This window comes from Panthera tigris, chromosome D2 (assembly GCF_018350195.1).
Source record: "Panthera tigris isolate Pti1 chromosome D2, P.tigris_Pti1_mat1.1, whole genome shotgun sequence".
NCBI classification, from domain to species: Eukaryota; Metazoa; Chordata; class Mammalia; order Carnivora; family Felidae; genus Panthera; species Panthera tigris.
The window spans coordinates 50,494,434-50,507,676 of NC_056670.1; the positions used below are offsets into that span (position 1 = coordinate 50,494,434).

Sequence of the window (13,243 nt, forward strand, 5' to 3'; positions counted from 1 at the left end):
TGATTAAAAAGGATCTCAAGGAGAGTCAGAGCTTTGCCCTCCCTGTACTGTTTATACTGGCAAATCTCTTGCAATTCTCTCCTCTCTCTACCTCCCATCCTTTTCTCCAGATTATAACAACTGCTCTACATGCAAAGATCTCTGTTTCCAGGACTGTAGTAGTTGTTACTTAACTCTCTTTCACCTGAGTATATGTCATGTCTCCTACAGACTGGCCGGGATGTTGCATTTTGTCAAAGGTGCCCACCTCCCTCAAACACACACTTCTCCTGATAATTCTTTAATATTCCAAAATTACAAATAAGATGTATTTAAAATGAGAACTATCTGAAAAATAACCCCATTCTGAGGGTTTTTTGCTTTCATTTGTTAATGGATTAATCAACATTGTTAGGGCAAATAGGAAAATAGGCTCATCTGTATATTATTTGCATCCCCCACCGAGCCTAACATCCTTCAAATCTAATAAACTCCACCTACCTGCAACAGCAACCGTGGACAAATATTCCCAGGAATTCCAGTCATCCATATATGAAACATCTGATGCACACATTTCATATTGTAACTAGTAGGGGTACAGAAGCATAAAGTGCTTTCCCCAAAACAAGCTGCAAAAGTCAACATGTAAAAACGAGTTCCCTACATCACAAATACGTACCTTAACAATTGGCAAACAGGCTAAGATATGAGGGAGACAACCTGCAGAAGAGGAAACGACAGCTGGTCAAACCGTGCATGAAAATGAAGTTCAATCCCACCAATAATCGAGACAGTGTAAACCTAAAAGTACAAAGTGATAGCATTTTACACCCTTCAGTCGGGCAAACCCTTAAAAGTTGACAATGTCAAGTGTTTGAGAAAATGTAAAAGTAGGAGAACTCTCAGATACCATTAGGGAGAGTGTAAAATGGGGCAACGACTCAGAATTTGGCAAAATCTAGTTAAGGATATACCTGCCTCCTATGCCGCAGTCAGGCACACGGTAGGGCTATCGCATTCCTGCGTTTTTTTTAAGCGTGTACTCCATAAGATAATTGTGAAAAACTGTGCAGCCACTTGCAAATTTTAGACATGTAAATTTTCAAATCATAAATGTAAATAGTTGCAGAAGACATAATTTGGCAACTGTTATAAATACTGACATTAAAAAAAATAAAGCGGTGATGTCATTCTTTTACATCTATTCAAAAGTGGTGTCAGATAACAAATACTATTTTTAAAACTACACAGGGCCGCCTGGGTGGCTCAGTCGTTTAAGTGCCTGGCTCAAGTGATGATCTTACAGCTGTGGGTTTGAGGCCCCACATCAACCTGGAGCCTGCTTCGGATCTGTGTCTCCTCTCTCTCTGCCCCTCCCAAGCTTGCACTCTGTCTCTCTGTCTCTCAAAAATAAACATAAAAAAAAAAAAAAAAAAAAAAAAAAAACCCTACACAAACTGCTCTTGTTTAACATTTGGGAATTTTATCTTTTTTTTTTTTAACTTGTATTTCCATTCCACATTACACTGAAGTTTATTTTAACGTAACATGTTATTATGTTTGAACATCTTTTTTTGATCAACCTATCAACCTGTTACGCAAATGTGTATATAATGATAAATTGCAAAAAAAAAAAGTGCATTTAAGACTCTGAAGTCTAAACATTTTTTTCTTGATTTAAAAAATTATCACCAAATAACTATTTTAGGTGGTAATTTACATTACTAATTCTTATTAAATCTCATCACTATTAAATGAACTACTAAATTACTATTGGCCAAAACCAAAATGTATTGCACATACTGATAAGTATTAACTGTAAAAATGTAAGTTTTGATTGGAAATGCTTTTAATGAAATGAAGGGAGAGGTTTTTTTTCATCTAGTTCATGTATCCAGATATGAATATTGCTTATTGCTAAAATGAAAACAGGCACTTATTGCTTATTGCTAAAATGAAAACAAAATAAAAGGAATGAAGCCACCAGCAGTATGAATTTACCAATAGTATATTCATGATTAAGTGGATTTTCTTACAATAAATTCTACTAAATATACCTAAGTTATATAAATATAATAAGTACATGGCCAAAATGAACAAATGAGCTGAGAATTGGTTGATGGGCAACACTGAGCAGGAAATTTAAGTCCAAAGGAAGAGTGTATATGGATTTATAATGTCCGATAATCTTTTTACAAAGGTAATGCAAATATTTCTTCTACAAATCTGATGAAGTGTTTGAGAAAATATAAAACACTAACTTACTTGGAACGTGAGTTTCTTTTACTCAAAGGTGTAATGTCGACCTCTAGGAGATACACACAAAAGTGTTTACCTCCTCCTTCCTTAAATCATGCAAACAATGCAGGTGAGTCAAGACCAAGCCCTGTGAGTAATCAGTCTCTAAACTTTCTCCCTTTTAAGAATGAGAAATGGAAGGGCGCCTGGATTGCTGAGTCGGTTTAGCATCTGACTCTTGATTTCGACTCAGGTCATGATCTCATAGTTCATGAGATTGAGCCCCACATCGGGCTCTGTGCTAACAGCACAGAGCCTGCTTGGGATTCTCTCTCTCTCCCTCTCTAAATAAATAAATAAACAAATATTTTTTAAAAAAGAATGAGAACTACAGGCCGCGCTTCTCATAGACTGGTGTTTTCCCAGCATTCTTTTTACAACTCCTGAATATTCTTAGTTTAACACAGATGGATAAAGACCAAGGAGTTGCCATGAGTTCAGTGTCCCAGTGAAAGAAGACACAAAATTCTCTAATTTCTTACCTGTTTTGCTCACACAACTCCTCTTCGGGAGCGATGTGTTCTTTGACAATCAGGAGAAAGAACAGGAGAAATCATTAAACAAAAAATGTCCTGACACCCGCTTGACATTATATCTGAATCCAGATCATCCCATGGATGAAAGTACCAACTCTAACTCCACTAGGGTTGCCAAATTTAGCAAACTTTCTATCTGCCTCTCTCTCTCTCTCATGCATACACACATAGGATGCCCAGTTAAATTTGAATTTCAGTAAACAACAATTTTTTAATATAAATGTTCCCACAGCTCATATTGAGACATACTAGATCAGGATATATTTATACTAAAGTAATACAAAACTACCTGTGGTTTACCTGAAATTCAAATTTAATTAGACATCCTGTATTTTATCTGAATTTTAAATTCTACCCAAGTTTTTGCCTTTAACAGAATATGTGCAAGGAAAGTCAGGAGGCCCTATAGCAGATTTATAGGCCCTCAATTAAAGAAGACCATGTGGATCCCAGTATTTTGAATTGTCCCTTTGAGACATTATATTAAGATCTTAGGTGGGTAAGAGACCTTTCTTTTAGAAAATGGGAGAAAAAGATAGTGAATGATGAGGTGGAAACTGCATGTGGCCCTCAGGCAGGTCAAGTTTAGGATGTGGAAATCAACTACTTTAGCAACCATCCATATTGGGAAAACGTGTGTGTGTGCGTAAATATATATACGCACACACGCACAAGTGCGCGCGTCTATGTGTGTGTAGGCAGTGGAGTGGGGATGGAAATTGGTGCAGTGCATATACCCTAATTTGAAGACCAGTATTCTGGGCAGAGTTTCCCAACAGGTCTGCACTAAACAGGTCAGTGGGCAGTGGTCATGACACAAGATGCTGACCTCTTCAGCTCTCGGGGCAGCCTTGGATTAGAGGCACAGTGACATCTGGCAGAGTGACCCAAGTGAAAAGGGCTGGGAAACCCCATATATTACAAATGCTCCCTAATATGTGTAGGGTGACACATCCATAAATGCTCACAACAGCATTTTTTTCTAGTTACAAAAATCTAGATGAAAGCTAAATGTCCATAAGAGCAAAAACGGAGGAATGAGTCACTGTATATTCAGCTAACCAAGTATTATAGTCCAATTAAAATGGAAAAACATGACCTATAACTCTCAATATGAAAAGATGTCAAAAACCTAGCACTGAGAAAAAAGCAGGCCACAGAAGGATGGTACACACACTATGACAATACGTGTAAAATTTACATAGGGAAACTAAAAAAAATACAACTGTCATGTATTAAAAGCAAACAAGCACTGATTAGAAGGAGGTATCATAACTTCAAGGAAAATGCCTGCTTCTGGCAGAAGAATGGGATTGAGGACAATCTCATACGAAGTCACACTAGCCATCATCCCTCCGATCAGAACTACTAATAAATGGATCCTTCACACCAGCCACATCAATTACCATCCAAGAACACATATGAATAGTTTTCCCCACATGGCCCTCAGCCATGATATGGTTCATGTCAACATTAGCAGAAACCAATCAAGCTCCCTTTGACCTAACAGAAGGAGAATCAGAACTCGTTTCTGGATTCAACATTGAATACACAGCAGGTCCCCTCACCCTATTTTTCCTAGCAGAATATGCCAATATTATCATACTAAATATCCTCACTACAATCTTATTCTTTGGAGCATTCCACAGCCCATATATACCAGAACTCTATACAGTCAACTTCACTGTCAAAACCTTACTCTTAACACAATTACCTTTCTAGGAATTCGAGCATCTTACCCACAGGTAGGATTGCATAAGAGCTATCACAGAGGACGCCATTTTGGCATCAGTGGGCCAGGCTCTGTTCTTCATTCTTTACACTGTTATTCATTGTATACACTCTCAACAACCCCATGAGGTGCTGGATAGTATTATCCCCATTTTACAGATGAAGTGATTGATGTACAGAAACACAGAGATTAGGGGATTTGCCCAAGGTCACACACACCTCTATAAAGGATACAAAGGGGTCCTTAAGTGTATATTAAATCTTCTTTTATTAAAAAGGACTTGAAATATGACAAAACGACAATATAATAGATGGTTATATATGATATAATATATATATTCTTTTTCTTGCTTTTTTGAAATATCAAATTTAAAAGTTCTGTTTTATTCTTTCAGAAGCTCAAACTTGCCTAATAAGATCATTCTAAAACTCTGGTTAGGAGTTTTTTTTTCATGAAAACATGGGTTTTTATCTCAACTGTCCTTACCAACAGTAGATAAATTACATAAATGAGTGTTCTTTTTATTTTTGTGTGATGAGATAGAAGTGGAAACATTCTATCTCAGTCTATATTACACAAGTATGGCCGTAAACTTCCGTGCCCCACTACAATTTATGGTATAATATTTAGGGATGGTTTTCATCCATAAAATCTATGCTCTGCATGATCGAAATGGATGAATGGGAATTGGGCCCCATCTTCCCTCAATTGATTTAATTAACTAAATCTTTTATTTTTTATTTATTCTTTTTTTTTTTTTTTTTTGTAGATAAGTCAAAAGCCAATATTTAAAAGCTTGCTGCAATTAAATTTCTAAGAGCCAGGAGAATAAGCAGTATAAAGAGTAGTCTTTGATTCATGCATCCAGAATAGTTTCAGGTCTTCATTTTATCTCCACTTCCAAAATCTATTCTAACATTTCATCCCAAGCCGTTGATGAGGAAGTTGATGGAATAATGGAGATGACAGTCAACATTCTTCACCGGGATTGCTCTCTTACGCCAGAAGGGGAGCCGAAACTGTCTCACAGAAGCACGTCTCCACAGAGACTAGGATGCCGGCAACTGGCCAAACCTCCCTGACAAATCTCACTTGTTACTGACTCACCCTCACTCGTTTTTGCTTTCGAAAGCTACTTGTCGGCTCCATCGTGAGCAGGAGAAAGATCCGGCCCAAGTCACACAGATGGGTCTGGATAACAGCACACTTTCAGCTGCACAGGCCCCTGGGAGTCTGTAAGTAACTAAACAGCTGTAGGATTCACAGAATCCTAGACGATGAGGGAAACACACGGGTATGATTTGAACCGCTCTGCCCACCACCAACTTGTCACACTGTCTGAAATTCCTATCAACACTTTCTCAGGTTCAGACCTCGATCTAAGGGATTGCTGGTCTCAGTGTAACTATGTGCCTTGTAGGAAGGGGATATTGCCCCTGAATAATGGATTAGTGTATGTGATTAATTGGCTGCCAGTTTAGAGACAGCAGAAGATAAGAAAGTGGGACACAGAAGATATAAGTTTTAATGAGGAGAATCTAAAAAAGCACACATTATAACGCAATAGCAATGAGGGCAGTGTGTGTGTGTGTGTGTGTGTGTGTACCAATATTCTATTGATAGAGTTATATATATATCCTTGAAATCTATATAGGAAGTTTTATATACAGAGAGATTCATTAAAGAATTGCTCGTGTGATTATGGAGGCTGAGAAGTCCCACAATGTGCTGTCTGCAAGCTGGAGACCCAAGCTGGAGACCCTGCAAGCTGGTGGTATAGTTCAGTGCAAGTCCAAAGGTCTGGGAACCAGAAGGTTGGTGGTCCCAGGCCAAGGGCAGGAGAAAACCAATGTTCCAGCTCAGCCAGTCAGGCAGAGTTAATTCTCCCACTCTCCAATTTTTGTTCTATTCAGACCCTCAAGGGATTGGATAGATTCCACCCACACTGGGGAGAGGATCTGCTTTACTTAGTCTATGGATTCAAATGCTAATTTCATCCAGAAACACCCTCACAAATTCACCTAGAAATAATGTGGAGCCTAATCTCTGGGCACACTGTGATCCAGTCAAATTAACACATAAAATTAACCATTACAGGCAGGCTGCAATAGAAATGCAAACCAGGAGAAAACACTGAGGTGCTAAGTGCACAGATCTGGAGGAATCCAAGAGTAGGATTAGGGACTAGGAATCTTTGCCCCCTTCACATTATCTGGGCTTTAACCTTGAACAAGCATTTTGAGGAATTCAGTGACCCAAGAGTCCTCTCAGGGTTCAGACGCATATTTCCAGGCCCACAAAACCAGTCGGTACCACTGAGATGCATTTTGTGGAATGGAACGGAGGATGTAAGAGAACGTACAAATCAGCTGGAGGGCTGTTCTGCTACTTACAAGTTAATGTCTTTGAGTTCAGTAAATGTCAGGTCCCTCATAAAATGGGGATAACACCCCCCCCCTTTTAGGGTTGTTTTACTAACAGAATGACTAACTAGTGATAAACATTCAACCTATGTGAGCTGTTTTAATCACTGCCATAACACACACACACACACACACACACACACACACACACACACGTAAAAGCATGGACCTTGGCCAAAGTCAACATCTCATTCTCATTGGCTAATATTCAATACCTATGTTCAAAGATCTAGTCTTTGCTTTGTTGACAAACATTTGATCAGCTGCTTAGCATGGGGACAGAAAGGTGATGTAATGATTCTCAGTTGACCTTGTGCTAGCACCAATATGAATTAGTTAATGCCAGGAGTTACTCAGTAATGTAGGAATTAGCCAGGACTGCACTTAAAACCAGACTCCATGTGTCTTTAAATAAAGTTGAAAACAACCTAAGGTGATCTGTGGGTTATGTTCTTCCACAAATTGCTGGATTTTTTTGGTGCCAACAGCAGGTACTGAATATTTAAGGGTATGTAAGAGAACCTGTGAGCATTTTGTGTATTTCTCTAACAAATGCCGTAACCATATACAAATGATTTAGATGTTATTATTTCATATTAGTTGTGCTTTTCCACACAAACTGCACACAGTATCAGCTACATGATTCAGTTTGCCAACATGTTTGGGAATAGTAACTCTCAACTCGTGGCACCCAGCTCAGCTGGAGCAGAATCACCTGGTAGGTTGGCTAAAGACATTCTTCACCCTGTGCTACACCACACAACATAATGAATCAGAATTTCTGAAAATGGGGCCCAGGAGTTTTCATGTTTAACAAGCTCCTTAGGGGCGCCCGGCTGGCTCCATCAGTAAAGTATGCAATGCTTGATTCTGGCTTGTGACTTCAAGCCCCGTGTTGGGCATAGAGCTTACCTGAACCTAACCAAAAAAACAAGCTCCCTAGATAATTCTTACTCAGAGTGAAGTTTAGAACATATTGAGTGTAAGGCAGAAGGCAGAGTGGTCACTTGATATTACCCTTAGCCTCTCCTTTACCACAATCTTTTGCCTTTAAACTATTATTGACCCTGTCAAAATTTAGTCTCTTTCTTTGCCCTATTTAAGAACAATCTGGGGGGCACCTGGGTGGCTCATTTGGTTGAGTGTTCGACTTCAGCTCAGGTCATGATCTCACAGTTTGTGGGTTGGAGCCCCACCTCGGGCTCTGTGCTGACAGCTCAGAGCCTGGATGGAGCCTGTTTCTATCCTGTGTCTCCCTCTCTCTCTGCCCCACCCCTGCTTGTGCTCTCTCAAAAATGAATAAACATTAAAAAAATTTTTTTTCAAAAAAGAACCATTTGATTAATATAATCATTCTAAAAATTAAATACCTTTCAGTGCCTTCAGGTCAGCATTCTGGATTCAATTTAATTGTAGATAATGAAAGAGGAGAAACACAGGGGAAAAGTTGAGTTATTTGAGTTGAGTTACTGGAAGGCTCTGATTCGCGAGCGGAGGTCACTTCTCTGCATTACTCCTACCCCAAGCGTAGTTCTTAGAAGGAAGCTGCTCCGTGTAGTCCCCCCACCCACACCCCCTACAGCCTCCCTGCACCACGCTCACCACCACATGCTGTGGACAGGCCTTGCACACAGTGTCCTGCACACGTCATGATTATGCTCGTTTCTCAGTCCGGGAACCGTCCGGCTGTCCCTAACTGTATGCTTTCGGGGGACGACGGCCAGGGTTGACTTTTTTTTCTTGTTCTCCATGTTATGTTTGTTCTGACCGTATTTCCTGAGCTGCACTTTTAGGTCTACTGATCCTAATATGAAAAAAACTGAACTTGTATTTTATATTTTCTTCTCACTTTTCTTGTAATTCATTTTTATTGTAGTTTGCAAACGCACAGCTGTGCAACACATTTTTTTAAATAATCCTTCCCGAAAGATAGCTTGCAAAGCACTGCCGTCCACCACGTTCCTTTAAACAAATTCAGACAAAACACAGCTCTACTCCAGCATGTTCTCACCTGCTAAACAGTAGGGGGTTGTCCTAGGTCACCCATGAGCTTCCTCTAGCTCTGCAGTTCTCTGTGGATACAGTTATACCTCATTTTCCTACAGGTGACAAACTTTTATGTTCCAAGTGGACTTCCTGCTGTCCGGTCGCTCCTCTACACCATCTCTCCCACTGTGAGACTGTGTGGGTTTAAGGAATAAAGAGCATTTTAATAATAGCGCAATCAAAATGTAATTAACAAAGGTAATTTGGCACCCAAAATATTATGTAATACACATCAAAGATAAAAATCTAGATATTTTTACCATCTGCTACTTTGGATTCTCACTTCTCTCCTCCACTGAGATTTAAATGTTCGTATCCATATATTGAAGTATGCATTTCTTTCTGGATCTCCTTGTATTTGCCTCATCATCACATGTCTCGCACTGGATTTTAATCATTTGTGTCACATGAGGCTTCCTTGCTAGATTTTTAGCTTCACAAGAATGGAGATCATCTTTGTCTTAACCACTAGGTCCTAGGGTTCAGTCTCTGACATACTAATAAGTATGTGTGGGGGCGCCTGAGTGGCTCAGTCAGTTAAGTGTCCGACTTCAACTTAGGTCATGATCTCGTGGTTCGTGGGTTTGGGACCCATGTCGGGTTCTGTGCTGCCAGCTCAGGGCCAGGAGCCTGCTTCGGATTCTGTGTCTCTCTCTCTCCCAAAAAATGAATAAGTATTAAAAAAATTAAAATAACTAAATAAATATGTATTGGAATAAGGGAGTGAATGGAAGAATGAATGAATTTCTTAGTGGTAGAACCATGGATTAGGCTTTCATTTCTTTATAGTCTTTATATTTCTTGCCCATTACTTTTTTTTTTTTTTTGGTTCTATAATCTCTGAGCATAAATTTTATAGTTTGAATAGAATCTAAGATTTCAGGTGTGTTCAGAGAGCCACGGTTACAATACCTCTTAATTCCCTCAACTCAGCATTTTTTTAATGCCGAATCCCCAATACAATTGTCTGCAAGTCCTATTCTGATGGCTGTCAACCTCTCACTTCCTGCTTCATATTAGCTCTGTGAATTTTCCTTTTACATTTTTTATTGATGGTTGTATCACATCCCTGCCGCTTGTACTGCATAAGCATTTTTTTTTTTAATTTTTATTTAGCCAGCAGGGGCTTAAAAAGCAAAGTATCTTAAGAAATTCTTTTCTGCTCCAGAGAAAATGTGGACAAAGTAAGTTTAAAGAGAGATCCAGTTACGTCAACTTCTGTCTCTGAGAATTGGATCCCCGGAATTGGTTCTCCAGGTCTCCCTGCTTCACACTGAATGTCTGACCAGGTTTTCCTTTTTGGATCTATACCGCTTGGATTAAGTGAGGGATGACCTCACAACATGTATTTCTTCCAGTGCTTCCTCAGCACGCTGACCCCCTGAAAGTTGTGGAATGTCTTCTTTGTGTGCTGGTAGGGACCATCTGGCTAGCTGTACATAAACAAGTTTCAACATATGGGCCATAACACATACGTGGCTCTGCACTACTCGTGCAGAAAATTAAGAAAAGGTTGCTCTCTTGACACGAGAAGTTCATGTAAAAGAAGCAGCACCGTGCAGTGGAGCGCCTGCCCTACGCTGCACACGGGAGACCTTACTTCCAGCCCCTTCTGTCCCACTCACGGAGCATGTCACTTGATCGCACCAACTTTCCTTGACTGTCTCCTCCGAAAATTAAAAAGGAAGCCAAGGGAACTCTGGCCTTCCACTCTCCCTGTCCTTTCTCTCCCTCCTTTCTGTCCTTCTTTCCTTCCTATTAAGAACATTTATTACACGCCTCCTATATATGTTGCAAGCACAATGCTAAGTGCTGGGCATATTGGTGAGGAAAACAGACACGGTCCCTGCCCTTGAAGAATTACTAAACCATGATGGAGACACACATTAAATAAATCTTTGAAAACAGGAGAAGTATTCTGAGTAGAGGGGGAAAGCGTGTGTGAAGGTCCTGGGATGGGAAGCCTAGACTGTTTAAAAACTGCAGGATTTATGGGGTGCCTGGGTGGCTGATTCGGTTAGGCATTCCACTCTTGCCTTTGGCTCAGGTCATGATCTCACAGCTCGTGAGTTCGCACTCCAGGTTGGGCTCTGTGCTGACAGTAAGGAGCCTGCTGGGGAGTCTCTCTCTCTCTTCTTCTCTCTCTGTCCCTCCCCTGTTCACGTGCTCTCTCTGTCTCTCTCTCAAAATAAAAAAATAAACTTGAAACATAAATAAGTATAAATAAATAATGCAGGATTTGTAAACATTTCTATCCATTAAGTCGAGGACTCAGTTGACAGTCAAAATGCCGCAAGGAAAATTCCTACCACCGCCAGATGGGAATTCAAACAATCATTACATTAGCATAAACTATCTATAAAATGGCCTGAATTTTCTATTCATATTGTTGATATCATGCCTGTAATCAATGAATCTAATAAAACTCCATGAAAATATGATCATCGAAAACATACACACGCATCTCAAGCACATGAAACTGTGGTAAAGGCTTTAAGAATTATGAAACAGTTTCCAGAAAACCTAGGAACTCTATGAGTACCCCTGTTTAATATTTACATAACTAAACTAAACACGAGGTAAGAGACATTCAGTTACAGCTTAGGAGCACTCTCCTTCCCGAGCACCATTTTGCAATACCCAGCCTTGCAGGGTGACAGCTGACACTCTTGAGTGAGTCGAGAGATAAGTCCTAACAGTCATTCTCGCTGAACAGTCATAAAATATGTGTACAGTGCTTATCTCAGTGATTCTCCCAATTCTTGGTTAAAACAAAAGCTGTGCCTTTGGCACAAACGTTGTCCTGTGTGGAATAGTATAAATTGTTTGATATTTCTGTCATTCTCTCTCGGCTTCTACCTTTCCCTTTCAATTGGCTGCCATGCGTGTAAAAGCACGTGTGGCCAGAGAGTTCAATCACCAGGCATTCAAGTCAGGCATGATAAAGAGCCAATGTGAATGTCAGAATTTCAAAAATTAAACCCATTTGAGAACCTGAATCAATCCAGTTAACCATAATGCCTTGTCTTGTGCTACAGGAAGGAAACCGGTCATTCCTTCCAAACTGCCATGGCCCTCCCTAAATGATATGGTGACCATCTGGGGAACGTCTCCCTTCAACCTGATGGCACACTCCTTAAAAGTAAGGACTTGCACTATCCATCTTTGATCCCTCTATGTCCACAATGCTGAATGTCGCAGGAGCCCAATAAATGCCCATTAATCAAATCAAGGACCCAACAGTCATTCGTAAAAAAAAAAGTGACAAGTGACATGCAGTGAATTACAGACTGTCTTAACTACCTGTTAGGATTTCAGCAGAACCTACAAAGCTTGCCCTTTTGCGAGTCTACAGACAGCAATATTTATGACAGCAGACCTTCAATTAAAAATCATTACTTAAGTTGCTTTATTACAGCTACAAATAAACTTTATTTGATGTAATGTAATAAAACATTTTCAAATTTAACAACATTTATCTGACCAGAATTAATAATTTAAATTATGAATGTAAGTATATACAGTCACTTTAGCAAATCTGCGGTTCAGGAATTTGTACAAGCTTTGTCTGAAGCCCACCTCCCCTTCCAGACCCTTCTTTGTGTCTGGTGAGAGGCAACGTCAGTGAGAGCGGAAGAAATCCATAATCCACGTTATCCACGTTACCCACGTTGCCCACAATCCAAATCCATAATTCCACATTTTCCAGTGAGAGAACAGCCACATTTCTTGTAGGAAAATAATTTTCTCTGTCAGTTCTCTTTTATCAAATGAAGGTTTGTGTTCGCTCTTTCCCCTCGGAGGTACCCTTCTGGTCAGCCATCTTCCTGTCTCATTAGGTATTACATCATACCGTTAAAAAAAAAAAAATACCATCCACAAAGGGGCCTCTTCTGTTTCCTGACCTGCCCTTAACATCTACCACCTTGGGGAGAGAGAGGAAAGAAGAACAGAATTGGCCAGGCACACATTTGTTTTAGGATACAGAGAACACAAAAAACAAATCCTCCTGAAGGAATGGAATGGTATTCGGAGTGTTTCCCAGCAGCGGCCCCAGCGACGTCCAACTCGCACCACTCACTTTAATACAGCGCTGCCCAAGAAGAATTAACATACTGATGTTCTGTCTCTGAAAGCATCAGAACCTTTCATGGAAACCCCATTATTCCCACACTTCCTCCCCAGAAGAACACAGTTATGGACCAGCCCGGGAGCCCACTGCATCGGTG

The 13,243-nt window shown here is 40.0% G+C and overlaps 1 protein-coding gene across 26 annotated transcripts in view; it reads right to left on the reverse strand.

Annotated features, from left to right (window-relative positions):
- The window catches only part of HTR7 (5-hydroxytryptamine receptor 7), a 154,391-nt gene that overhangs the window by 57,499 nt on the left and 83,649 nt on the right, over positions 1 to 13,243 (reverse strand). For 22 of the 26 annotated variants that reach the window (XM_042960412.1, XM_042960430.1, XM_042960431.1 and 19 more), the window contains 5 exons: positions 8,980 to 9,148; positions 8,571 to 8,772; positions 8,339 to 8,363; positions 2,760 to 2,799; positions 659 to 699 (listed from right to left, as the gene is read on the reverse strand). Coding sequence is in view for 1 of the 26 variants with exons in the window: in XM_042960427.1 (XP_042816361.1) it covers positions 9,124 to 9,148 (25 nt within the window). In the remaining 25 variants the exon portion in view is untranslated. Of the gene's footprint in view, positions 1 to 535; positions 566 to 658; positions 700 to 2,759; positions 2,800 to 8,338; positions 8,364 to 8,570; positions 8,773 to 8,979; positions 9,149 to 13,243 lie in introns of those variants that run through there. The other 4 variants (XM_042960425.1, XM_042960418.1, XM_042960420.1 and 1 more) reach the window with 4 other exon arrangements.